Consider the following 26,910-nt stretch of genomic DNA (forward strand, 5'->3'; position numbering starts at 1 on the left):
GGAAATGGTTTGATTTGAAAGAAGTGAACGAACAATAAAAAGTGCAGTGGCCAAGACATGACATAAGAAATGCACCGGGCAAAAATGATAGTGGAGCCAAGGGAAGGGCTCAGGATGAATCAATATAATGATTCTGAAATATTAGATCGAGAGGAACAAGCATGTGAATAGCAAACCCCTCCTCTGGCAGTCAAAAAGTTCTTTTGAGGGGTTCAAATCGCATCATCAAAATACCAAAATCTCTTCCCGGAGGGAGATGACTAACATTACACCCAGAATGACATTAAAGCAGCGACTTCCAGCAATTTCCGTACTTAGCCATGCGAGACTAGCCAGCCCCGTATGTGTCAAAACCTGACAAACTAAGGAAATAACAGAATCTTGATTTCTTCAGCCACGGTCCTTCCGTGCAGTGTAGACAATGCCCTGTTCGGATCGGATAAATAACACCTACCACTTGTATTGTATCGTGGTTATTCGCTTGACAAAAGAAATTCAAATCAGGCATTAGGCTCAGCATCCCGAGCAAGCCTCCTCCTCTGTTGATGCTCTGCGACTTTATAGTCCACCACCTCCCGGAACAAGTTCGGGTCAAGCATGCAATTTTCGCTTCCATAAACAGCAGCTTGCACGCTAGCCATCAGCTTAGCTATTTCTCTTCCAGAGAAACCTTCGGTTTTGGCTGCTGCTTCCCTAATCACATCATCAGTCAATCCCTTGATCTCAATCTTCTGTTGTGGTTTCTTGAACAAGTTCCTCAACCACCCAGATTTCCTGGATCCTGCTTGAGCTATGTACTTGTCCAGGTACAGCTTCAGGAGCTTGAAGCGTTCCTTTTCTCCAGGCAAGGGGAACTCAAGGGCTTCATCGATTCGATCTGCCACAGCTGAATCAAGATCCCCAGGTCGGTTTGTTGCGAGAACAAGGACTGTGTCTTTTGATTGGTCTCCTGTGCGGAAGAGAAGCGCATTCAGTGCACTTCTTTGAGCCTCGCTCATGTAGGTTTTGTTTCGCCTGCAGTTTTAGGGAGAACATTCAAGCCTCTGAATTGAAATACTTCACCATATTAGGAATGTCAAAAAGACCTTCTAATCCTCGATCTAAGATTGCAGAAACTTATACAACCCAAGGAGACATAGAGGCTTCCTCCAGGGTCAATCATCTATGACTTACACTAGAACAGGAGAGAAATGATTTCAAACATATTGGTATGAGGGAACAGCAAACCAACTAATGATAAAACAAAAATAAGACTTGTGGTCAATTAAACCGGGAGCAAACCTAACAAGGAGAAGTGAAATATGGAGGCCAGACTGCCAAAGTTCAGTGACTGGAATGAAAACAAGTCGTGGCCTCTGTAAAGAGTCGGGAGATGATGATCAGATACAGAGGGGGTTTGCTTCTTGCGATCAGCTTTTTTACAGAGAAATGAGATCACTGATCCTATCTACCATCAAAGTGGGAGACCCTCTGTTATCAATGACCCAACTGACTTGACCAGTGAAACATGCATGGAATTCAGAAAACTAAATCCAGCATTCTGTATTGCATGGAAGATACACTTAGGCAATTAATATTCTAAAATAGAGGCTGCATACGACTTACTCGCACAAAAATGCATCTGCTTCGTCGATAAAAAGCAGCAGTCCCCTGCGAGACTTCTTAGCCCAGTCAAAAAGCTGATGTATCTTTGTAACTGCTTGAGGTCCCAACGGAGCAACATCGCCACCCGTCATCAATGCATAATCCAATCCCTGATAACGAGTGTCTCAAGCTTAGGAAACAAGAGCGAGCAGAGGGGGTTGGGGTGATTCTTGGTCAAAAAACAGCAAGCAAATTCTTAAACTAATCAATACTACAGGAAAATATAATCTACAACTAGAGACAGACATCCGCAAAATAAAGGCACAGAATCCATACTGATCGGTTCGCCAACTCCCTAGCAGCCATTGTTTTTCCTGTTCCCGGGGGACCGTAGAAGAGCATGTTGCGAAATGGGGCCTGGTGGGACTTTGTATTAGCAGTAGCACCTGCTAGCTGTTGTATTCTTTTCTGAAGAGGACAGTTTAATATCACGTCGCCAAATCCTTTCCCATTATGCGAACTGGATCCCTTATCAACTGGACGTGTTATATTGCTCATATATCGTTTAAATATGCCCGACCAAGGGTACCTCCCACGAGAAGATTCTCTGATAAGTGACGGTTGCCCCAATATTCTATCCACGTAACTCCATATCACCCTTGCACCTTCTCTGCATTAGAGAATAGAGAAATCATGAGACGATTTATAAAAAAGGAGCATCATACAGGATTGTATCGAAAACTTAATTAGAATCAGACATATTCTATGCGTTTTAAGGTGTAGATATATGTCCCATTTCTTCTCAAGCATGACAACTGCCTGACAAAATTATATGCTGGACATTCCAATTCACCATAATCATACATTGGACTAGCCCAGAGATATTTTCAGCTTTGAGAAATGATGAGGTTCCAAAGATAAACCATCTGCCAAATTCAACATCTAGGAACAATTACAACATTTAACAGTATGATCAACAGACAAAGCTCTTATTATTTATCTTCTCACTCCAAGGTTAAATGTTTCCATACCTTGTTGTGTAGATTCCAGCAGCTAGAGCTGTTACCCCACCAACAGCTACCACCAACTTATTTTGATCAGTCAGAATTGCACGTAAACCACCTAGAGAATATTAATTGTCATCAGTAAGCCTTATCATCTAGGGTGGCAGGAAACAAATTGCAAATATGGGAGGCCAAATAGAGAGACAGAAAGATGAAGAACAGATAGTAGCAGAATCGAGAATAATAGCCAGTCGAACGCCTTCTTTTAGCAGAAAAGCTTCATTTCATACCTCCAATATGGTCAAAAGTTGTATTTATGGCAGCAATCCATTTTTCTCTCTCTGCATTGGCACGATCTACTAGCATGCGCCTGTTGACCTCTTCAGCTAACTTAGCTTCATGAGCTCTGCCTTCAGCTTCAGCCATAGCCCTGACTCTAATTGTTTCCCGCTCTATCTGAGCCTTCTCTCTCTCCGTCTGACGTTGTTGAGCCTGAATTTGCTCTTCAGTTGCCCGTCGTGCTTGCTCCTGCCGGATTGATGATTCTTCTTGCAGTTTCACGAGCTCTTGATTCCTTGCCCTTTGATATTCATTTTCTGCCTGCAAAGATCTGAATAGTTTAATTTCATTTTGACAGAGATTTTGTTCAAACCAAAGAGATAGTTTGCATGGTACATGCCTGCATTCTCTTCCTTGCCAATTCATCCTCATAACGAGCCATTTGCGTCTTTGTTTGCGCTTGAAAATTTGCAAGCTTCTTTTGCTCATCATACACTACTCTTTGCCTCTCCTACCAATGGAAGAAAAATCAGATGTCAAAGCCAAAAACAAGAGAAGCTACTTCGCTGTGAAACATGACTAGTATCAGACAACACATCACAGGCACTCATACTTATTCATCATGGCGTTTTTCTTTTAAATGTCCACAAAGAGAGGGGCATAGAATCATGAGCTTACAGTTTCAGCTTGAGCTTGCATTGCCTTAAACTCAGCAGCCTTTGTACCAAACTCTGCAAGCCTCGTTTCTTCTTGCTTCTTCATGAGTTCAAACACCTTAATCAAAGCCAATCCATCTGTTAGGTCCTCTATGAACAAATAACAAGTAACTGCCCTTGTTGATCTTGATAAGTCTTAGAAATCAAATTTGCAAATATGAAAACCAAATGTGTGTAGTACAAGTAAAATATTAAGTAATGGCTAGTAAATCAGAAGCCTTAGACCATCTATGCCTTTCATGGTCCAAAGTAGAACCTTTAGACTATTCTAACCAGGAAATTTCCACTACAGAAAGATAGAAAGGGTGACTCAGTATTCAACATCGGCAGCAGATATGCTCAAAGTAAGGAACATTATACAAAAAGCAAACACCAGGAGATGCTTGGCTACAGCCTCTCAAAGTCCACCCACGATGTGGGGGCTGCAATAGCAAGCATGTCTATATAGCACCCAATGAATGAATACAAGGAAGTAACTGGTAAATCCTCAGAGGACAAACATTAGAAAATCACAAAAAAAATTTGTCAACTTCATGATAGAAACTGGTGAGAGAGCCCCAACCTTTTTGGCATTAGAAGAAGCGTTGATCTCCCGGAGAGCCTTAGCACCCCGCTCCAAGGCCTCGGGGTCGAACCCAGCTGAAGTAGTCCTCGGGTTGTCATTACGAACCTTGGGCGGAGAAGATTCATTTCCCGGAGAGTCAGGCAGGGGAGATTGCTTGGCAGGTGAAGCAGAAGCAGGTGGAGCGCCGCCGGGCGAGGGAGGAGAGGTGGAGAATGGATTGAAGCTGAAAGGGCCATCAGCGTGAGCAGTGGTAGAGCCGAAGGAAGCAGTGGCGGCTAAGGCCGACATTAGACCAAATGCATAGGTCTTGGCCATGTCTTCTGAAAGTGAGCACAGAGAATTCGATGGCAGAAGACGGGAAGATGGCTAACGCCGCTGCAATTGGCCAAAACAGAATTATCTGAAAGTGTGATTAAGCAGAGGGCGAGAGGATCATAATTTCTCCATCCCCAGCTCTGCTACTGTTGGCTTGAAGGTTAAGGAAGGAAGCCGCCGGACACCTCCGTCCATGTATGTATACATATATATATATATATATATATATATTTTGCATAGACTGAGAAGGAACGAAGAAGGAAGGAAACCGTACTGTAACCAAAGGGTCGGAGGAGAGAGGCGAACGCCAGAGGTTTTTGTAGGGTTTTTCGAGATTTTCCGGCGTGGGTTCGGTTTGGTTATGGCGGTTTGGCCCCGGTCTGGCGGTCTGATCAGACCAAAATGTAGTGGTGGGAAAGGACCGTTTCGTCCGACCGATTTTTTATGTTCATTCAGGCCGCTCAGCTTCCCTTTCACAGCACCATCCAGCGTACCTCCTCGGGAAGGTAACGAGTTAATTAAGAGTAACTCGTCCAGTAGTCTTTGAAATTCCTTAGAGTCATCGGAGTAATTTTAATGTGATTATCTATTTCGTGCGCCTCGGGATTCGCGAGCTGTGAAAATTAATCCGGTGAAGCCTCGACACCCCGAGTCAAGATAAAAAAAACTAGTCAAGTAGTCTGCGTTGCATAAATTTTTATAGGATTTTTCACAATTTTCTAGGGTGGGTTTTGTTTTTCTGTTAATTTTTATGACAATTTTGTTGGAAAATTCGACCGGGTCTCACTTGATCAATTTTCGTGTACCACGTTGGCAAAAAACATTATAATCCATGAAAAATGTGATATGATGCAAGGAGTGATACAAGATTAAAAGTTAGTGCTTTTCCATGCAATTTTTCAAAAGTCGTGCTAAAAATGATGCAAGGTGTATAATTCATTTTTTTTAATGAAATTAAAGGCCCCATGCAATCAGCTTCCAAGTGCCACATTGGCAAAAATCAATAAAATCGATGAAAAATTGACGTCGCGCTAAATATGCCACAAAATTATTAATTGGTGCTTTCTTCTACGATTTTTAAAAATTCATACTATAAATGATACAAAGTGTAAAATTTGTCTTTTTTAATTAACCCATTATTCATTATTCATTAATAGTTTATCTAATATGTAAATACATATAAAAATAATCGTTCACTGGTATAACGGAAAATAATATTTATGTGTCAATTTATTCAAATAAAAGAAATTATCGTGAAGTCATGAACTTTCTCTTATATAAATATATAAAAGATATGGAACTCGTGCATTACATGAAATAGAACATAAACATAAAGTTTGAAGAATCCAAAAAATTTATAAAAATTTATGTGTGTGAAATAAAAAAGTTGAAAAACTCACATGTCTGCAAAAAATTGAAGAACGCGCATTCAATCAATATATTTTTTTCATAGCCGGATTGGTCACATATTATGTGTGAAAATTGCGCTATTTATAATGTATTATACAAAAAATAATAAAGGTTATTACGTCAGATATCTCATGATTTCACCGGTTTCTCAAATCTATAATAAAGATTACTCAAAAAGACATATAATTTACATCTTGCTTCAAATCTATCGTGTCGTCAATGAAACCTAAGTGGGCTCCAAACCTATTCCATTATTATAATTTTTTCTCAAATTTATCCCATAGTTTTATTTTTTTTCCTCAAATCTATCATGGGACAAAGGGCCACAATGGTAATGATGGGCCCACTAACATTCCACGTCAGCAATACCGTTAAATGTTAATGGGGAAATTAACACCATAATAGATTTGGAATCATATGTAAATCATGGGCCTTTCTAGGTGATTGCTAAACCATGAGATATATTTGAGAAATCGGTGATACAATAGGATATCTAACATAATAACCCCAAAATAGTATAGATAACACATTGTATCTATGATTCTATACCTATAAAAAAACGATGTAATTTGCTTTTTGAAAAGTAAATATAAAAAATATTATATTTACGAAAAATATGTTCTAATTTATTTTTTGAAAAGCATGATCTTATATATTTGTTTTGTTTGAATCTTTTTAATAAATATTTTTTCTTCTTAAAATACAAAAGAATTGAGAAAATGACGTCTGATCCCACAAATCTATATTTGTGTGTTGTAAAAAATTTGAAAACTAAATTAAAATTTTGTTTTCTATAAAAGATCAAAATATAAGAAATAATGTTTGGTCCATAAATCTCTCTCTATATATATGTCGTAAAAATTTTAATAATTAAAAATTTTAATATGAAAGGCTAAAGAAAGAGAAAATAATGACCGATTCCATAAATTTATATTTAAATATTTAGAAAATTAGAAAAAATATACTAAAAGCTCAAAAAATAGAGAAAAAAACCAATTCGCAATGTCCATATTCTAAGGCCATCTACATAAATTTCTCTTTCATATTTCAAAATATTCAAGAAATAAAGAAAAACAATTACCAATCTCACAAATCTATATATACATATATGTTATAAAAAAATTTAAAAGTTCATTTTCTAAAAAAAGAGAAAAAGCAAGAAAATAATGATCACTTCCAAAAGTATGTATTATATATTTTTAAAAATTAAAATTTAAAGCTAAAAAAGCTAAAAAAATAAGAAAATAATGAGCGGTCCTATAAATTTATGTTCATATATTTTAAAAATAAAAAATAAATGTTAAAGTTATTTTTATAGAAAGTTCAAAAAATCGAGTAACTAATGATTGGCCCTATATGCTTATATCTTAAAATAGTGTGTTTAAAAAAAGGAAAAAAATTAATTCAACATACGAGTATTCTGAGTTCACTTGACTCCACCCACCATATTATTACTTTTACCTATTGAAAGAGTAAAAGGATTTTTCAGAAACTTCAAGAAAATTTTCAATTTACGTGTTAATAATAAATACACATAAAATTATTAATTTTGTTTTTTTGTTAATAGGGGATCAATAGAATATCACTTACAGAGATGATTATTTTCAATATAATATTTAGGACTTGTAAAATACCATTGGGTCTATAAGCAATTGGGCAAATCTCCAACTAATAAGCTCGAGCTGATAGGTTGTGGTACCCAATCACTTATAAACCTGTGGATTTCTCTTCAGTTTTTTCGTATAGGACAATATGTCTGAACACCCGCCCTCACGTGGCAACGTGAGTTCACGCTTGAGCTAGACTAAGATGAGGAGCAATTTGGAGCTCACACGTGCACGCGAAAGCATAATTCGCTCTGAAACCATGTAAAATACCATTAGGCCTATAAGCGATTGAGCTCATCTCCAACCCACAAGCTCGAACTGATAAGTTGTGGTATCCAATCATTTATAAACTCGTGAATTTCTCTTTAATTTTTTCGTGTGGGACAATGTATTTTAACATGGCTTATATTATATGTTTATATGTTTATATATAGATATATATTAGATTTTGACTTAATTAGTACCTTGGAGAAATTAACAAATATCGATAAAAATAAAAAAGAAATATTTTCTTACAAATAAATGAAAAATGTAACAATTTAATTGGATTTGATAAATCTTGAATTGACTTTATATACAAGTAAATTTTATAAAATTTTTAGCGAATAAAAATCTATCCTAGGCACCGTAAATGCAAGTAGAATTTTTTTATCCAAAAGAAAAAACGTAGGATTCGTTCTCTCAAAAACAACGAACAAAACCAATAACTATAAACAGAAAACAAAAGATGGAAGAGAGGAATGTATAATCTTTCCGAAGTCGTCCATTGGAAGGATTAGAAGGAATGGTTGAACACTTGAAGAAGAAGAGGAAGCCAAAGCCCATAACACCACCGCACTCGTGTCCTATGTGTATGTGTATTTGCATGTGTTGTATTGTATTGTATGCCGTCCCCGTCTTGCTCAATCCTTCCTATCATCATTGCTTTGCTTTGCGCCTGAGAATTTCAACGGGGAGAGAGAGAGAGAGAGAGAGAGAGAGAGAGAGAGTTTGGTTGGGCTTCGTTCCTGAATTTTCTATTCCTCCCCTTTTGCTCTGCTCTGCTCTCTCTGATCTCTTCCTTGCAGCTCAGAGCTGCTGTCGAGGTAACTGCTCCTCTGCTCTGCAACCCCCCTACCCCCCCGACATTTCTTCTTTCCTTTATCTATCTGTTTATACTAACTAACTAATGAATTGAATCGAATCGAATCAATTACTCTGAATTTGATGGATCCAGTGGATGTCTATTGCCTAATCAATATTTTCCATCAGCGTGGGGATGGCTCATCAATTCCGATTCCATTTTTCGTTTCTCCCACGATTGAATTAATTACGGTATTTATGCTGGTGAATGGTTCAAATCTTTCGGCTTTGGAGAACCATGGCCCCCTTTTATATTAAGGTGATTGAGATGAGATGGGAGGCATAATACCAGCGCCTGTTCGTTCTCAATCCAGATTGATTCCCAACGTTTCGGCCACCTCGAGCTCGATTCCTTCAATTCCAGTTCCATTTTCAAGCTTTTTCTTTGCACAACCAGACTGAATTTTTGCTACTGCCCCCTTTTTTTTTTCTTTTTTTTTTGTGAAGACGATCATCATTCAGTCTGTCCTGCAAGTGGAAAATTTGCTCTGCTTACTAGCTTTAGAGGTTAGCCGGAAATTTATGGTTGAAAGCAGCTTAATGCTTGATAGAGTTAACACTGCTGTGCTCACAAGCATATGATCCTATGGTGGACCCAAAACCAATGATTAGGTTATCTTACCTGCGGGGTCGACTTTTCGCCTCAGGGGGGTGGCGGCAGGGGTGGGGGGGGGCGGGCGGGGTGGTTTTTTTATGAAGCAGCTCCCTTTCCTGGGGAGGTATGGTTATGGAGACGAAAAATCCTGGTTTTGGTTGCAGTTGCAGTTGCATAGTCCTTTCTTGAGATACTAGCTACGACCTTTGTCTTTGGGTAGATGAGAGAATTGTTGATCTCTTTTGTCTTCTTGGTCATCGGCTACATAATTATGGTCATTAGCTGTTCACCTGGCCAGATTTGCTTGCATAAGGGAATTCCCGCTAGTTCGAGGGAGTACCTTCTGAGCACTTGTTGGCACTAAAATACAATCAAAATGCTCCTGCTTGCCCTTGCTAACGTTCAGTTGTTTTCTCCTCCCTGTTCATTCTTGTTGTTGGTCACAATTTTTAATTTGCAGTCCACTCATAAATTAAACCAGTACCTGATTACCTTGAAATGTCTCTTTCTATAAATAAATTTCATTATGCTAAGTTCTATGTTTTAATCAAAAGATAGTTCTGATTAAAAAAAATATTTACATTTTAGCTACAAGCTGCCATCGCATGGCGGTGGTTGACGCAGCATAAATGGAAAGGGTGCTTCTTCTAATACTCCGAGCATGTCAAGCCTTTCCTGGGGATTAAAGTCCCAGTCTTCCATGGTCCCAAAAGCCTCTCGACATCCAAGCATCAGTTTTAGACCCATACAACCTTCTGATCTGGAAATCTTGGAGCGCATTCATGGTGATGTATTTCCTATCAGGTAAACATGCTGGGGCATCAGGTTTTTTATACTGTTGTTGGCTCCTCATTGCAAACATTGATGAATTCCAGGTATGAATCCGAGTTCTTCCAAAATGTTGTCCACGGACGTGGCATTGTGTCTTGGGCAGCTGTTGACCGTAGCCGCACTGATGGACGATGTGATGAACTGGTTGGATTTGTTACAGCAAGAATTGTTATGGCAAAAGAGAGCGAGGTGACGTCCAACTGCATCAGATATGATTTTCTTGCTGATTTCCTTTTTTTGTACTGGTCCAGGAGCTGACTCACTTAACTTTCTCTCCGTTCATTTATTGAGGCAACAATTCTCAGTCACTATTGATCTCGCAGATAGTGGATCTTCTTAGTTATGATGCTTCAAAATCAGATCAATCTCTTGTCTACATCTTGACTTTAGGAGTGGTGGAAAACTATAGAAATTTGGGAATAGGTACAACTTCGTTTTGCATTTCCTTAGAGTATATATCTTTAAGCTTACTATTAATGACTTGATTTGTGCTATTTATAGCCACATCGCTTGTTCGTGAAGTTATCAGATATGCCTCAACAATCCCAACTTGTCGTGGAGTTTACTTGCATGTGATCTCTTATAACATTCCTGCTATCCACCTTTACGAGAAAATGTACTTCAGATGTGTAAGGAGGCTCCATGGTTTCTATCTGATCAATGGTCAACATTATGATTCATACCTGTTCGTCTACTACGTGAATGGTGGTCGATCTGCTTGCTCTTTACTGTAAGTGCTGCAATAGTTTTTGTTCTCTTTGCTGGTATATTATTAGAATATTATTCACAAAGCATTCCTTCCCTCACCACGAGACAGCAAGATTCTTATGGACATGCTAAAAATCGGGAAAAACTTAGTTCCTGAGTGTCCATGAATGAAATATACTACCTTCCCAGAAAAAGAAACTGGTAATGATGTTTTTGGATCCTCCAGTCCCCCAATTATAGGGACATTTAGCCACTGATAAGCATAAGCTTATGACATGTTGAAATGAACCATCATTTAGAAAAACATGTACCGATTATCCTTTTCTTTCTGCTGCAGAGAGATCGTAGCAGCTTTTTTTGGTTACATGAAGAATGGTTTCAAGTCCTTTACCGAAAGGTTATGGAGTAATGAAGGGAAGGCTGCCAAATGGCCAAGATATAGAGAGACACGAAGCCTGGTATCAATGCCGCATAATGGGAAAATCCGCACGACAGAGAGCACTGGTTATGAGCGTGTTTAAAGCGGTTCATCTTTTCGTTCTTAATTGCAGCAAGAAGAGAAGAGAAGACAAGACAAGAGAGGAGAAGAGGAGAGAAGACAGTATGCATACACACAATGCACAATTGTATTGACATTCACTTTGTACATGCTACGCCTCAGCTGCCTTTTTCAGTCTCTCTTACAGTGCCTTCTGTCCCATAGAAAAAAAAGGTGGTATGTGTTATGTCTGTATTTGATCTGATGATATGTGGCCCTATTCACTTTTGCTGAAATTTATGAACTATATTTCACATAATTTAAAGAAAAAGCTTCGTCTAATGGATGGTTTCAGGTTTAATCCGTACCGAATTGTTTGCCTGCTTTCTGTATCTGTAATGAGAGTAAGCAAATAATCTAAGAGTATAGATGATTATTGTGTGTTTGGCAAATAATCTAAGTCATGGTGTTGTTCTCTTTTACTGAAAAACAGCTGAAAAAGAAGAAGCAGAGTAGAGAGAACGCAGAGAAAAAAAACAGTTCTATTTTTGAGGAAGAAGAATAGGATATACTTTCATTGATTAACTGCATTATATAAAAACAAATGAGCTGAACAACCTCAGCTTTCTTTTCCCACTAACTTAGCAACAACTTAACTGCTTCCTAAATACATGGCCTAGTGCTATGACTGATTCAACTAAAGCAACTGAACATTAAAACAAAATATCAAAAATAGAAATTGCAGCCTTGAGACATAACTGACAAACTCCTCCTGGATCAAGAGCTGCAAACACCCAACTTGTCCCTTAATGTTTTAAAACGACCAGCACTAAGGGACTTAGTAAATATATCTGCAATTTGGTCTTCTGAGCTGCAGTACAGCAGCTTTACTTCACCTGTCTACTGCATTTCTCTAAGAACATAATACTTGATCTTGAAATGTTTGGTTCTTCCATGAAACACTGGGTTCAATGAGATGGCTAAGGCAGCTTGATTGTCTACAAACACTCCTGTGCTTCCCTCTTACTTTAAATGCAAATCTTCCATCAGTTTCCTTAGCCACACTGCTTGATTCACTGCTGATGTAGCTGCAATGAACTTAACTTCAGCAGTCGATTGGGCAACCAATTCTTGCTTCCTTGAGCACCAAGAGAAACATGCTGACCCAAACATAAAGCAGTAACCAGATGTACTCTTCATGTCATCTAATGAGCCACCCCAATCACTATCAGAATAACCGAACAGCTCAAACTTCTCAACTCTGCTGAACTTGATCCCAAATGCAAGTGTTCCCTTCAGGTATCTCAATACTCTTTTTGCAGCAATCATATGAGTTTCACTGGCACAATTAAGAAACCTGGATAAAACACTTACTGAGTACATTATGTCTGGTCTAGAAGAGGTGATATACATCAAACATCCAACTAAGCTCCTGTACTGCTTCCCATCTGCAGGGTCTCCTCCATCCATCTTCTGAAGTTTCTCCTTCTGGTTCATTGGAGTGCTCACACTCTTGCATTCCTCCATATTGAACCTCTTTAGAACCTCCTTTACATATTTCTTCTGGCATAAGAACACCTCATTCTGTCCCTGCTTGATCTCCATGCCCAGAAAATAATGCATCTAACCAAGATCAGTCATTTCAAACTGATCCATCATGTCTCTCTTGAATGCTTCAATTAGAGCAGCATTACTTCCCGTCACCAACATATCATCAACATAAAGAGAGACTATAATCAGTTCAGTTTCAGATTTCTTCACATAGAGGGTGGCTTCACTTAGACTCTTGATGAAGCCTAAGGTCAGTAGATAATCATCTATCTTACTGTACCATGCTCTAGGGGCTTGCTTCAGTCCATAAAGAGCCTTCTTCAACAGATAAACCTTATCTTCTTGGTCTGGAATAATGAAGCCTTCTGGTTGTTCAACATAAATTTCTTCTTCCAACACTCCATTCAAAAATGCTGATTTTACATCTAGTTGAAATACCTTCCAATTCTGCTGGGCTGAAATGGCTAGCAGCATTCTAATTGTATCTAATCTAGCGACAGGTGCAAATGTTTCTGAAAAATCAATTTCCCATACCTGAGCATATCCCTTCACCACCAATCTAGCTTTGTACTTATTTATCGAGCCATCAGGATTGAGCTTTGTCCTAAAGACCCACTTGACTCTAATTACTCTTCTATTAGTAGGCTTCTCAACCAGCTCCCAAGTTTGATTCTTCTCAATCACGGCCAATTCTTCTTTCATGGCTTCTATCCATTTTTCATCATTCTTAGCTTCCTCAAATCCTGCAGGTTCTAGAACAGCCACATTGCACCTCTGGTATATATTAGTCAAAGATCTCGTACCTCTAATTGGAACATCATCCACCAGCTCAGTAGGGTCAAGTAGAACCTGTTCTTCTCTGGTCCCCTCCTTTTCTGTCCAGTCCCATTTCTCATCTTCTAAAAATTGAACATCCCTGCTGATAACAACCTTCTTCGTATATGGATGATATACTCTATAGGCCTTAGATATCAAGCTGTAGCCTACAAAGATTCCCTGCTCACTCTTCTCTTCCAGCTTGTTCCTCTTGACCTGTGGAACATGAGAAAAACATAGGCAGCCAAATACTTTCAAATTCTTCATATTTGGCTTCCTATCAAACCAAGCTTCAAATGGTGTCTTTTTCTCCAATACTCTCGTAGGCAGTCTATTTAGCAAGAACACAGCAGTATTTGCTGCTTCAGCCCAGAACTCCTTTGGTAGAGACTTCTCATGTAGCATACACCTCGTCATCTCCATAATGGTTCTATTTTTCCTCTCACTTACTCCATTTTGCTGCGGTGAATATGGAGCAGTGAGCTGATGCTCTATCCCAGCTTCCTCACAGAAATTATTGAACCTTTGAGAGGTGTATTCAGTCCCATTATCAGATCTAATGACCTGTATCTTACAGCTACTTTGATTCTCCACCCAAGTCTTAAACTTGAAAAACACTTCAGCAACTTCAGTCTTTTACTTCAAGAAATAAATCCAACACATTCTAGTGAAATCATCAATGAAAATGATGAAATACCTGCTACCATTCAATGAGGGAGCTGATTGAGGTCCACACAAATCAGTGTGAATGAGCTGCAACTTTTTAGTAGCCCTCCAGGTTGAGTTTCTGAAAGGTAACCTGGTCTGCTTGCCTGTTAAGCAAGCTGTGCATGTTGATCTCGGCTCCTCCTGTCTTGGTAATCCCATTGCCATGTCATTCTTCTGCATGTATTGCAGTCCTTTGTCGTGGAAATGCCCCATTCTCTTATGCCATAAATCAATCTCACTAACCTGACACTTGAATGCCACTTGCTCTTCTTCTAATGGATTCAGCGAGAAGCTCTTCTTTTTCATCTTTATTTTGAACAATTCTTGACCTTTTGAGTCGAGAATCAAGCATTTGCCCTCTTCAAAAAACACCTTGGATCCCTTTTCTAACAGCTGCCCTACACTCAGCAAGTTTTGATCAATGTGAGGCACAAATAGCACCTCTGATATCAGCTTAACTCCTGCACAACTCTCTATAGCTACTGTCCCTTTGCCTCTTACTTCCAGAAATTCTCCATTCCCAATCCTCACTTTGGACTTTAATGATTTGTCAAGATCCCTAAAGAGCCCTTCATCATTAGTCATATGATTAGTACAGCCACTGTCGACCAACCAACTGTCTGATAAGGTTGCTGATGAGAAACATGAAGCTACAAACAACTGATCTTCTTCTTGTTGAGCTGCAGCATGAGCTCCACTTTGTTGTTGTTGCTTTCCTTCTCTGCAGAACCTTTCTATGTGTCCCATTAAATTACACTTCCTGCACTTCACATCTGGTCTTCTCCAACACTTGAAGTGTGGATGATTATGTTTCCCACAGTGCTTACAAGCAGAGATCTTGCTCGTATTCCCTGCACCACTGTCCTTTGCAGCAGCTTCTGAACCACTACTGCCTCCATTCTTCTTTCCCTTTCCTTTCTTATCCTTTCCCCACTCATTCTGCTGCCATTTGGCCTTCAAGGCTCCCTCACAGCTCCCTTCTTGCCTCATTAGCCTCCTCTACTCTTGTGCTTCAAGTGCACTTATCAGCTCCATTACTTTCAGTTGGGAGAGATCTTTAGAGTTCTCGAGAGAAGCAATAGTTGCCTCATATCTTTCAGGCACAGAGACAAGAATCTTTTGCACTAATCTACTGTCAGATAAATCAGTGCCAAGGATCCTTACCTGATTTGCTATCTCGATAAGCTTGTTTGAGTACCATTTGATGGACTCAGACTCCTTCATCTGCATTCTCTCAAACTCCCTGATTAAATTCAGCACCTTCATACCCTTGATCCTCTCATTTCCCCTGTATTCAACCTCTAGAAAGTCCCAGATCTCCTTAGCTGAACCAAGAACCATGATCCTTGTGAAAATAGCTGGTGAAACAGCAGCATACAAGCAAGCTTTTGCCTTTGCCTTCTTGGTAACTCTCTCTTTGTGAATCTTAATCTGATTGATGGTTGGGTTATTGGGAAGTGGAGCCACTTCGTAGTCTTGCTCGACTGCTTCCCAAAAGTCACACCCCTCCATGTAGGCTTGCATTCGAACAGCCCAAGCATGGTAATTTTCTCCATCAAACACAGGAGGAGCAAGAGCAGACATGGTGCTTGATCCTGATTCCATGTCACTCAAATTCTCACGTGTATCCCTCGGGTTCACTCGGTGTTTTTGGGTCTCTCGTTTCACTCACTCACAGGTCCCTCAAGAAGTAAAGCTTTGATACCACTGTTGTTCTCTTTTACTGAAAAACAGCTGAAAAAGAAGAAGCAGAGTAGAGAGAACGCAGAGAAAAAAAACAGTTCTATTTTTGAGGAAGAAGAATAGGATATACTTTCATTGATTAACTGCATTATATAAAAACAAATGAGCTGAACAACCTCAGCTTTCTTTTCCCACTAACTTAGCAACAACTTAACTGCTTCCTAAATACATGGCCTAGTGCTATGACTGATTCAACTAAAGCAACTGAACATTAAAACAAAATATCAAAAATAGAAATTGCAGCCTTGAGACATAACTGACACATGGCCTGTTTGCGGCACTGCGCCGGCCAGCCTTTCACATGACCTCTGCTGAGCAGCACCAGCAGTAGCATGAAACCAAAGTAACTAACAGCTCCCTGCAGTGTCCTACATCTCTGATTAATTAGACTGATTAATCATCATCGTTCTCGCCGTTGAATCAAATGGCACTATAGTAATCTCCATTAATAACCTGTTATCTCTTCCCTAGCTTATATATTACATTACCAACAGAAAGATTAATAAATAAAGACAGGGCTAGAGCGGGCTCTCTCCCGACCTGCTTAATTAAGCTTAATAAGTAAAATAATTTCACACAACGGACGGGTATGAAAGACTAGTTAAAAGAGCAAAAGTTTCATTTTTATTTAAATTTTGTCCGCAGAGAAAGGATAATAGGCAAACTAATTTATCTCACTTCCAGAAATACACATATATTGCTGATGTAACAGAGGGAGAGATGTAGAGCACATTCCGTCTTAGATTAGTTAATTGGATCAGATTACATAGATCAATTAGAGGTTGTCCATGGGGCGAGCTATACTTAACTAAACAAAAAAAAAGAAAAAAGAAAGGAAAATCAAATTAGAGGGATGCATGCATGCAAATCCATCGATCTTACTGCATGCATACATGCTAGCTTGCTCTTGATTCTTGATCGATCGGGACATCGGAAGGCAGTTAGCAATTAGCTAGCTAGCAGTATTGGTGCTGAAATTGAGCCATGCTTGATTTATGATATCTTGAAAAAAGGTGCTTAAAAAAGAAAAGGGGGGCAAAAAACAGCTGAGGGGAGACAGATTAATTTTACGTTACTTTCTACATACCTAGCTTAGCTAGCTAGTTCATTGGACAACTTGATCATGAAGTATTATTAATAATTGAGAATATTATTGTTAAATAAATGTATATATACCCATATGTGCGGTATATATGAGATATATGCACTTATAGCTATACCTAATTTCTTTAAATTTAGGTAGCACAAGGTGGACTCTTGGCTCACGAAATTGACAATGTTCATACATATACAAAATTATATATTAACTATCACAAATATGCAGTACGAGATTAGTTATATATACAAAATACAGAAGTGCTTCCCATTAATAGACAAAAGAACACTTCCACTAGAAATGTCCAAGCTCCCAATTCCAATGCATATCGCCATCACCACCACCGCCACCATCATCATATATGTTCTTGAATAATCTTTAATGTCCTTTCTTCTGTTGTCTTTTTTCTTTCTTTTATCCCCCTTATTTTGTAAGTCCTCTGATTCCGATTCTGATACGGCTGCAACTAGGGAGACTACAAGCCACCGGGCTGTATATATGTGTATATATATATCTATTAGATAATACTGGATATACACTTTGACTAATACATTGCTCTTGTCTGTTTATTTTTGGTCCCTCGTCACTCTAATGCATATATATAGCTATACATATACATGGATGTATGTGTCTGCGTGTACGCACTTACAGCTTTGTCCTATACTCTTTTCATCACTCTAATATAAATGATATGACGATCCGTCGTGGATACTTTTTTTCTAAAACTAAAACCTATATATGTCTACTAGATTCGCTTAATTTTATCTTTCGACCATGAAATAATTATATAGGTGCAGTGCAGCCATATACTAAATCGGGATAAAGGTGATCGTGACGGATTTATCTCGATCCAACCAGTAAAATGTACTGAATATATATATTTTCTTTTCTTTTTCTTTTGTTTCTTCTTATCTCTTAATTAATTCGCTAATTAACTTATATGATTGGACGAAAAAGTTTTATTATTCTTTTCTTGATATATTTATTATATATGTGTTTGAGCTTCAACCCCAAACACACACACATATATATACATGTATACTTATCGAAATCAAGTCATAACAAGTATTTGCATACATGGCCGAGTTTCCGGGGTGTAAACAGTTCAGGTGGGTCGAGTTTCCGGCTTTGTTTTTGGCTCCCGAGTATTTTCGGGTTGGGCATTTTGGAGGCAAAACCCAGCCAAAGAACCAAGTAAGTATGAAAATACCTTTTTCACTAAAAAAAAAAGAGAGTATGAAAATACCTCCACCAAAAAAAGAATGAAAGAAAGAAAAAACCGACCACTATTGGGTCGATTTCTCGGATAACCTGAGTTCATAGATTAAAATAAGCTCGGAAGGAGGCCGCGCTCCGCCACCGGTCTCCAACAACTCTTTTTTGTCAATAATTAAAATTTCATATAATTGAAGTATGAGAACCGATATTAGTAATATTGAAAAGTATAATAATAAATTAATATAGCGTGACTCATTTTAAAAACTGATTGAACACTCTAATTTCGAACTTGTTTCAATTTTGTGTACATACGTTAACATGGAGGGAAAATAAATAAGAAACTTAAAAAAATGATATTATAAGATAAGCATGAAAATGCAAAAGCTTATAATTTTAAAAATAATGATTACATAGTTTTAATTTGAAAGAGAGAAAAAAATGACGAATGTATTTGAATAAAAAGTGCAAGATTAGAGTGATAAAGTTCAAAAAAATTAACAATTGTAGTAAGTTATAGAAATAAATTGAAAATTATAATAAAGTAAACATTTTGAAGGAAGGTCCCCAAAGTCATATGGCTCCTTAGAATTAAGATGGACAGATATTAATGTTAAGTAAGGAAGATAAAATATATTTTTCAAGTATTAGGTGGTTAAAAATCTATGTAAATGGTTTTTATTAATTAGTTATGCTTTATATTATATTGCATGTTTAAAAGGGTAAAACAAATAATTAGAAGAATTAAATAAACAAATCAAGAAAAAAGAAGGGAAAAGAAGAGAATATAGGAAATTATGTACCAGTATTTCTTTTAACCTTATCATAGAGCTATTACAATATCACAATTCTTATAGTCGCATGATAATGTTTATATGCTTATTAAGTATAATATTTATATATTTATGTTGTTACTTCTTACATTACTAGTGCGTTTGGTAACGGAGTATGATTATGATTTTATTTGATTTCAAGGGATAAAGACAAAGTAGTTGGGAAAATTTATTATTAAATTGAAGAAGATAAAAAAAATTAATTGTATTGTTGAATCGAGGAAAAAATAATGAATAGTTGAAAAAATTTAGTATTAAAAATTTAATTATGGATAAGAAAAAACATGCGAGAGAATTTATTATTAAATTGAAAAAAAGATAAAAAGTAATTATTGTATTATTGAATTGAGGGAAAAGTAAAGTTAAATTAAACTTAACTCGGTTTTCAAACGGAGCAGACAATACTATACTATAATTTTCTTGCTAAACACCTATATTGCCAAATAAAGTACCAAATGCAATCTACGAACAAAATTTAGTTTGGAAGTATTATTTTAAATGTATGAATACTTGAGTTTATAAATAAATTTAATGAAATAAACTTATTTTATACTTATAATAAAAAGAAATTAACTCATTTTATTATATCTTATATATTAATTTTCTGAGACTAATTAGTTGAGATTTTATATATTCATTACTTATGAGTTATGATGTTATTATATATAGAGAGAATGATTTAATAATAATACTTTTTTGCTTAAACAAAAAAGAAAACTTCGACTAAAGAATTGAGGGGAGTCAGAGACATCATAATAGAAAATTATCCCAATACTTGAATAGCACCTACTTCATCTGACAAATTTATGGAGACAAAAGTTATGTTTGGTGTCGTGTTGAGATGTGTGTGTATCAAAATGATACGCTATTCATGCTGAATGGAGAAAATCCACGTAGATAGAGCTTTACCTCTTAGTGGACAAACCCGGCTAAATTGAATTAGTCGAAACCCAATTGAGTTTTCAGATATCAGAGTTCATACCGAAAAAATGATATTATACTTTTATAGGATGTGACATTTTTTTAGTTAATTAATATATAGATCGTTAAGACATGTTAATTTTTGAATTTTTTTTTGAAGTATGTAAGGAGATAAATCAAAGGACAAAAACGAAAAACAATCAAAATTTGTGGCTAAATTTAAAAAAGAAGAAAAGAAAAGATTAGAATGGGTAAAAAGGACACGTGTCCTTGTGTCCAGTCTCCAATTTTTAAACAACACTTTTATTAAAGATAAAGATTAAAGATAAAGATATTATTGCTTCTCTATGCTATTGTTCACTACCTTACTGAATAAAACATAAAATGATGAAAATAAAACACCATTACCATTGCATAATCACAATATAACACCATAGTAATCATATAAAAGTGAATTATGGCTCGGCTGAGGGAGTGAGTTTGTTCGGGTCTTTATTTTTCTATTGTTAATTCAATAAAATAATTAAAGTTGGTTTGGGTTGGTCCCCGTCGGGTTGCATTGCTAGAACCCAATACCCGAACCGAGAACTGAAATTGCCTCGCCTAAATTCTTAACTGGGTTTTCGGTTTGGTTCGATTTTCACATTTTTTGGGATTTCTTTCAGCGGTGGAGGCATCCTTTGAATTCGGAAGTGTTGGCTTTGATTGCGGCCACCACCCCTAATCCTGGTTGCTGGCGATGATATAGGTGACTGTCTATCCAGATTGGGGGTGGCCGCCGCAATCAGGACAGTTACTGCCGGCCCTTTCCCCCCTTAACGTCAGCTGGTCCCCTCCTCCACTTTGTTTTGGTTAATTTTCAGCATCTTTTTTAATTAAATAAAATTATGCGAAGTTCACTCGCCTAATCAAGTTGCACCACGTGACACAGTTAAGTCCAAGTCAATTGTTACCGTTAAAAAAGACTGAAAATATAATACCGTGATAGATGTGCAATTAAAATGATAGGTCGTACATTTCTATGAAAATTTTAAAAAGGTCTTGCTAGAAATAGAAATTCGATAAAAGGGGCACTGTTTTTGTCATCAACCCAATAAAAAAAAAACACATACACACACGCAACAATTGTAATAAAAAAATGGAAAGGGGAGAGAGGGACAATAGGGGTTTGGCAGCGCCACCGTTGCCCCAACAAGGTTGTTACTGGCCTCTAATGACTCCGGTGAGAGAAAGTAGTAAGCCACCGGTGAGGCTTCCTCCGCCCTTAATTGAGGGATTTTGATTAGACTGAGATAGTGAGATTATTGCTCGATTAAGGTGAAGGGGGCATGTCGAGCAACCTCCTTTCCCACTCCGAGGTCACGGACGACCACAACCCAGGATTATTATATACACAAATGAGTTAAATGTTGATACTAAATTGCATCAAAATAACATAAAATCAAAAATGAAAACTTAAACAATAATAACAACGAAGTTCATTGTCATTTGAACGTATTCCAGCAATAGAGTCAACGACCAACAAAATCAGAAGAGTATATCACAACCTAGTTAGTTTAAATCCGTCTAAAAATTCACCGTCGCCACATCCTCATTTTTATGCAAAACCTTCGACTGGTCTGGCAGCCTAAGGTTTTTTACTTTTACACTGTAAGTACAACACCTTTTGATTTTATGGGTTATATTTAAACTCCCATAAGTTCAAAACTTTTGGGTTTTCCACGTATTAGAAACTCTAGCATTTCAGTGAATGATGAACGTAATTTGAAATTCCATGAGCGAGGTGCTACCACAATTTTGTGTCATTTACAGCATCTTCGTTGGTGACGACCTGAAAAGTCACTCAATTGTAATTTAGTTTCATCCTATGTATAATCATTCGATGCTTCGCTCTAACTTTTATATATGTATAGATTATAAAAGACGATGCTCCTCGAGCAATGACGCGTGAGACGTAGGTAGTTTATAATTGAGTGATTTTTGGTGTTTCAATCAATAATAACGTAATAAATGGCATACTATTTCTCTTGCTATATCACTCATTAAGTTCCAAAATATTTTCTGGGATAAATTATACCAGTTGGACAAAAAGTTCGCTTAATGTAACAATATGATACAAAAAGAATTTTCTGCTACAATTTGATATAAGATCTTTCAGTTTGGTTACAATAATATGCATTCCATCAATTGGGCACTAACGCCGTTAGTTTTTCCCGACGTGGCATCCTGCGTGGATTTTAGATATTTGATATGTCCAAATAATATAATAAAATATATATTTAAAATAAATAAAAAGAAAGTACAATAGAAAATCCTCCCTCTCTCTGTTTCTCCACTGGCCTTCCCCCTCTCTTCCCTCTCTTATGCCAAACTCTCTCTCTCTCTCTGTCAGTGTTGGATTCGTCGTCGAGCCAGAGCTATCGTCGGAGGCCTTCCCCTTCCTTTGCCAAGATCGTCATCGGAGTGTTCACTCTCCTCCTCTTCCGTTTCTTTCATTTTTTTCCCCTTAAATCTCGACTGTAACTGGGGTTGGGGCGGCTTAGTCAACAACCCCTCCCCTTGACCAAGCTCGACGGCGGGCTCTGTTGGGGGGTGGGGTCGACGAAGGGTGCCCCCACCTCGACAAGTTCCAGATCTCTCGAAGAAATGGAACCCCAGATCTTTGAGAGATCTGGGTTGGGTAGGGATGGGGGTGTCTCCTCCGGCAACCCTACCTTCGACCGAGCCCGCACCTTTTTTTTTGGGTACATTTTAAAAAATATTTTTAAAATTTTATTTTAATTAAAAATTTATTAAAATGAATTGCTTGTTGTTCGGTCTCGAACTACTTCATCAATGTTCGGTAAAAGAAGGATCGTTGATTGATAAACTGCTTGCTTCTTCGGGACTTTTCTTTTCTTTTTGTAATTGCCATCAAAACCACCGGGATTGTCTCTTCGACACCATTGCAACCGTCCCTTCCATAGCAATTGAGATCTTCTTCGACTGCGTCATTGAAATTAGCTTCCTGGTGTAGGAGTAGCCACGAATAGGGAGAGTTTGAGCAAAGAGAGACAGATGAGAGAGAGGAGAGAGTAGACAGAGAGACACATGAGAGATACATGAAAGAGAGCGGGCCGAGAGAGACATATTCGAGAGAGGGAGAGTTTGGAGAGATTTTATTTTATTTTATTTAAGAGTAAAATGACAAATTAGTCCTCCAAGATGCATGTTACATCAAATCTAACCTCAAAAATTTTTTTACATTAAATTGAACTTTGAGAGATTAAGTGTACATCAAATCCGACCTCAAAATTTTTTTTACATCAAATTGAACCTTGAGAGATTAAGTATATATCAATTCCGACTTCAAGAAATTTTTTACATCAAATTGAATCTTGAGAGATTAAATGTACGTCAAATCTGACATTCCGTCAGAATTTCGTTCAAAAATGGATGAAAAAATCTGATCTAGCATTCAACAGCTGATGTGACATTGTTTGATTGTTTTATTCCATTTTTTTTTATTTCCCATTTCTGTCTGTTTTCAAAAAGTATTTCCTACAGTTCACTCGCTTTTCAGTCGGAGGCGGGAAAAACTTCATCCTCCCAGCGCGTTCTCTTCAATTGTTGGTACTCTCGGCGTAGAGAGCTAGAGACAAGGAGAGAGAGGGTGACAAAGAGATTACGGCGACAGTGATTGACGAGTCTAAGCCGAGAACACCAACGATTGAGGAGGACGTCCCGGGACGATGAAGTTTTTCTCGCCTCCGACTGAAAAGTGAGAGAACTGTAGTGAATACTTTTTTTAAGCCAGACAGAAATGGAGAATAATTAAAAAATGAAAGAAAACAATCAAACAATGCCATATCAGCTGTTGAATGTCAGATCAGATTTTTCCATCCATTTTTTGATGGTATTCTGACGGAATGTCAGATTTGATGTACACTTAATCTCTCAAGGTTCAATTTGATGTAAACAATTTCTTGAGGTCGAATTTAATGTACACTTAATATCTCAAGGTTCAATTTGATGTATACTTAATCTCTTAAGGTTCAATTTGATGTAAAAAATTTCTTGAGATCGGATTTGATGTACACTTAATCTCTCAAGGTTCAATTTGATGTAAAAAATTTATTGAGGTCAGATTTGATGTAACATACATCTCTAGATGACCAATTTGTCAATTTACTCTTTATTTAAATATATTTTCTGCATTTTTATTATTTTTCCTTTTTTTATATATTTTTATTTGAAATTTTCAAATTTTATATCTTCATTATGTGACATGTTATGATTAGTTTTACGTGACAAAAGTGACATATAGTATCTGCCACAACAACAATAGTTGACGGCGTTAAGAGGAAGATGACATAATGCACTACATTGAAATAATTTTGAAAATTTATGTACAAGTTGTAGCAAAAAATTATTTTTGTACTACATTTAGAAAACTTTTTATACCACCAAAGTAATTTATCGTTTTTCTGTTACAAAAGTTAAAATTTTATTTATACATATATATAAACAAGTAAGTAAAAACTCATCAATTTGTTAACGCACGTTCTTTATATTAATTACAAGCAGAAGTGGGAAACGCCTTCGATCTCACAGGGAAAAAAAAATACTTGATCAAAATATTATTAATGAAAAAATAACCAAATAAGTCTGAAAAATTAACCAGATATATTTGGTAACCGTGCGCAACCAAGGGAATTCCGAGGGATTTATCCCTCGGTAATTCCATATTTTTCAGTAGTGATATGCGGTCAAAGTTGAAAAAGAAAAATCAGAACTTCCTCCACAAACCTTCGCCGCAGAAGAAATATTGTATTACCTATATGCCCGTTCTAAGAGTGATCGTCGGTCATTTTTGTATGCACCTTTACCCTATATGGACAGGCATTTCATCTAGTTTATAATAAGAGGTAATTAATAACTCTTTTCTTTTAAATTTTTTTCTTTGATTAAATAAAAGGAGAGAGTACACAAATTAATAGATTTTCCGTTTTTGGCAAAGGATGATGAGGCAATAACATCATCATAAACGTTTCCTATTCTATAAGAAAAAAATTTCTTAATTTGAGGTTGATGCTTGCGAGGAAGCGGATAAGTATATTGCGGGCCAACCCGACTTAATATGATGATGAAATATTATATATATATATATATATAACGAATTATGAAACTATTATAATACATCCTAATCGCATAATCGACAAGTTTTCAGGAATAAAATTACAATCAGCGACATAGTGTTATTAGTTTTAGGGCTTTTATTACTGATTTTATGGTTTATTTCATTTTCTTTGGGCTAATTAATTCAATGAACAATAATCACAAAATTTATAGTTATATATATGTTAATTTACATAATCTTAAATATGTTAATTTACATAATCTTGAAAAGGTTTTACAACATGAACACATATATAAGTTTAGGTTCTTTCCATGGCACTCAAAATTTAATATATATATATATATATATATATTATCTCTCTCGATTTCGCCGAATATCTTACTCAAATGGTGTAAAATAATTTACAATGTATCCTGCTGAGTATGATGAGCTTTCCACAATCATATTCATGATCATTAGATTGATTTTTTTTTCAGGAACGTGTTGGCAATAGTACAGCTTATAAATATCTTTCGATTCTTTTAGCATTTTACGGTTTTTTATTTACATAAATTATACAAGTAATTAAAGTTTATCGCTTGAACGAAAAGTAACAGCTGACTTTTATTGTCCAGTGTTGAAGGACATGCGGGAACAACTAACAACTAATACATATACATATACATACATACATACATACATATATATATATATATATATATATATATAAACTAGCTACTGCCTTGGTGGATAATATCCAAATTGTTTTGTCATTTGTTTGGTGAGAAGAAGATGAACTGCTGGAAAACCCGAGACTTCTCGTAAGATACAAGTTGAACTTTTTTCACATATTTTTCACTCAAAAGAATGAAAGCGTTAAAACTTCATAGACATATTTCTACTGGAACAAATGATAACATTTGCAATTATCTAATAAGAATTTTGTTGTTTAACTATATATATATATATATATATATATATTTGATGAGTGTTGTTTTTCCTTCATTTCATTAATCAAAATTGGTATTCACATGTACACCCTGCATTCAAGAACACAAAATTCAGAAACTAGCTCAAGCCTTATCTGTAAAGCTATATATTTTATTTAATTAACATGCATGATCCACGATCAATCTCGATTAGTTGTTGTTTTATTTACTATTTTTTTTAATAATCAGTTGAGAAATTGAATGCATGATATCTGCAAATTATGACCTTACAAATAATACTAAAAGATCTGCTATTCACATTTATCATGGATTGAGATGATTTGCTATATATTCTATTCATTAGCTAGCTAGGAGATCTAATACAGTTGAAGAAAAATATCAATAATGGACCCCCAAGTTATAAATGGACTATTGGAGGACGTCCTGAAGAGGCAAATAGGAACATATACTTTTTTCACCTTTAGATGATCGATTACAAGAAATTTCATTGAAATTTGATATAAATATTTTAGAATGCCAAAATGTTGGGGGAGGCAACTGCTATCGAGTCTCCGTAGATCTATTCCTAAAGTATATATTTATTGCAAATTTCTATTTATTGATATCCGCTACATGGTAACATAAAAGCATCCACAATGATTGGATCCCTATTCGACCTCAAGAAATTTTTTTACATCAAATTGAACATTGAGAGATTAGGTGTACATCAAATCTGACATTCCGTCAGAATACCATCAAAAAATGGATGAAAAAATCTGATCTGGC

The 26,910-nt window shown here is 36.6% G+C and overlaps 3 protein-coding genes across 4 annotated transcripts; 1 reads left to right on the forward strand and 2 right to left on the reverse strand.

The window, feature by feature from the left end:
- Positions 1 to 91: 91 nt before the first annotated feature.
- LOC116203899 (ATPase family AAA domain-containing protein 3) lies at positions 92 to 4,761 on the reverse strand. Its single transcript, XM_031535864.1, has 8 exons — positions 4,146 to 4,761; positions 3,546 to 3,641; positions 3,268 to 3,378; positions 2,879 to 3,188; positions 2,616 to 2,706; positions 1,921 to 2,254; positions 1,606 to 1,754; positions 92 to 1,014 (listed from the first exon to the last, which is right to left on the reverse strand). Exons 1-8 carry the CDS (start codon positions 4,461 to 4,463, stop codon positions 501 to 503), a joined length of 1,923 nt encoding a protein of 640 aa, XP_031391724.1. The 5' UTR covers positions 4,464 to 4,761; the 3' UTR covers positions 92 to 500.
- A 3,426-nt stretch (positions 4,762 to 8,187) lies between these two features.
- Positions 8,188 to 11,575, forward strand: LOC116206024 (histone acetyltransferase MCC1-like). 2 transcript variants are annotated; one of them, XM_031538753.1, is made up of 6 exons: positions 8,188 to 8,331; positions 9,786 to 10,001; positions 10,073 to 10,217; positions 10,352 to 10,451; positions 10,530 to 10,758; positions 11,074 to 11,575. In XM_031538753.1, the coding sequence occupies exons 2-6, from the start codon at positions 9,859 to 9,861 to the stop codon at positions 11,255 to 11,257; spliced, it is 801 nt and encodes a 266-aa protein (XP_031394613.1). In that variant the 5' UTR covers positions 8,188 to 8,331; positions 9,786 to 9,858; the 3' UTR covers positions 11,258 to 11,575. The 2 variants fall into 2 exon arrangements, with proteins under 2 accessions (XP_031394613.1, XP_031394612.1); XM_031538752.1 differs by lacking the exon at positions 8,188 to 8,331 and adding an exon at positions 8,361 to 8,565.
- A 3,713-nt stretch (positions 11,576 to 15,288) lies between these two features.
- LOC116204427 lies at positions 15,289 to 15,894 on the reverse strand. The gene has a single exon (XM_031536496.1). The coding sequence runs from the start codon at positions 15,892 to 15,894 to the stop codon at positions 15,289 to 15,291; it is 606 nt and encodes a 201-aa protein (XP_031392356.1).
- Positions 15,895 to 26,910: the final 11,016 nt, after the last annotated feature.

The sequence above is a fragment of the Punica granatum genome, chromosome 4 (assembly GCF_007655135.1).
Source record: "Punica granatum isolate Tunisia-2019 chromosome 4, ASM765513v2, whole genome shotgun sequence".
NCBI classification, from domain to species: Eukaryota; Viridiplantae; Streptophyta; class Magnoliopsida; order Myrtales; family Lythraceae; genus Punica; species Punica granatum.

What these genes read in the sequence shown, in the direction of transcription:
- LOC116206024 (XM_031538753.1), top strand. Translation starts at nt 9,859, where the DNA reads ATGTCAAGCCTTTCCTGGGGATTAAAGTCCCAGTCTTCCATGGTCCCA. An exon ending in TTATGGCAAAAGAGAGCGAG is followed by an intron (nt 10,218 to 10,351) that starts GTGACGTCCAAC and finishes TTGATCTCGCAG; the next exon opens with ATAGTGGATCTTCTTAGTTA. An exon ending in CGATCTGCTTGCTCTTTACT is followed by an intron (nt 10,759 to 11,073) that starts GTAAGTGCTGCA and finishes TTTCTGCTGCAG; the next exon opens with AGAGATCGTAGCAGCTTTTT.
- LOC116204427 (XM_031536496.1), bottom strand. Translation starts at nt 15,894, where the DNA reads ATGGAATCAGGATCAAGCACCATGTCTGCTCTTGCTCCTCCTGTGTTT.
- LOC116203899 (XM_031535864.1), bottom strand. Translation starts at nt 4,463, where the DNA reads ATGGCCAAGACCTATGCATTTGGTCTAATGTCGGCCTTAGCCGCCACT. An exon ending in CTTCTTCTAATGCCAAAAAG is followed by an intron (nt 3,642 to 4,145) that starts GTTGGGGCTCTC and finishes GCTTTGATTAAG; the next exon opens with GTGTTTGAACTCATGAAGAA. An exon ending in GCTGGAATCTACACAACAAG is followed by an intron (nt 2,255 to 2,615) that starts GTATGGAAACAT and finishes TCTCTAATGCAG; the next exon opens with AGAAGGTGCAAGGGTGATAT.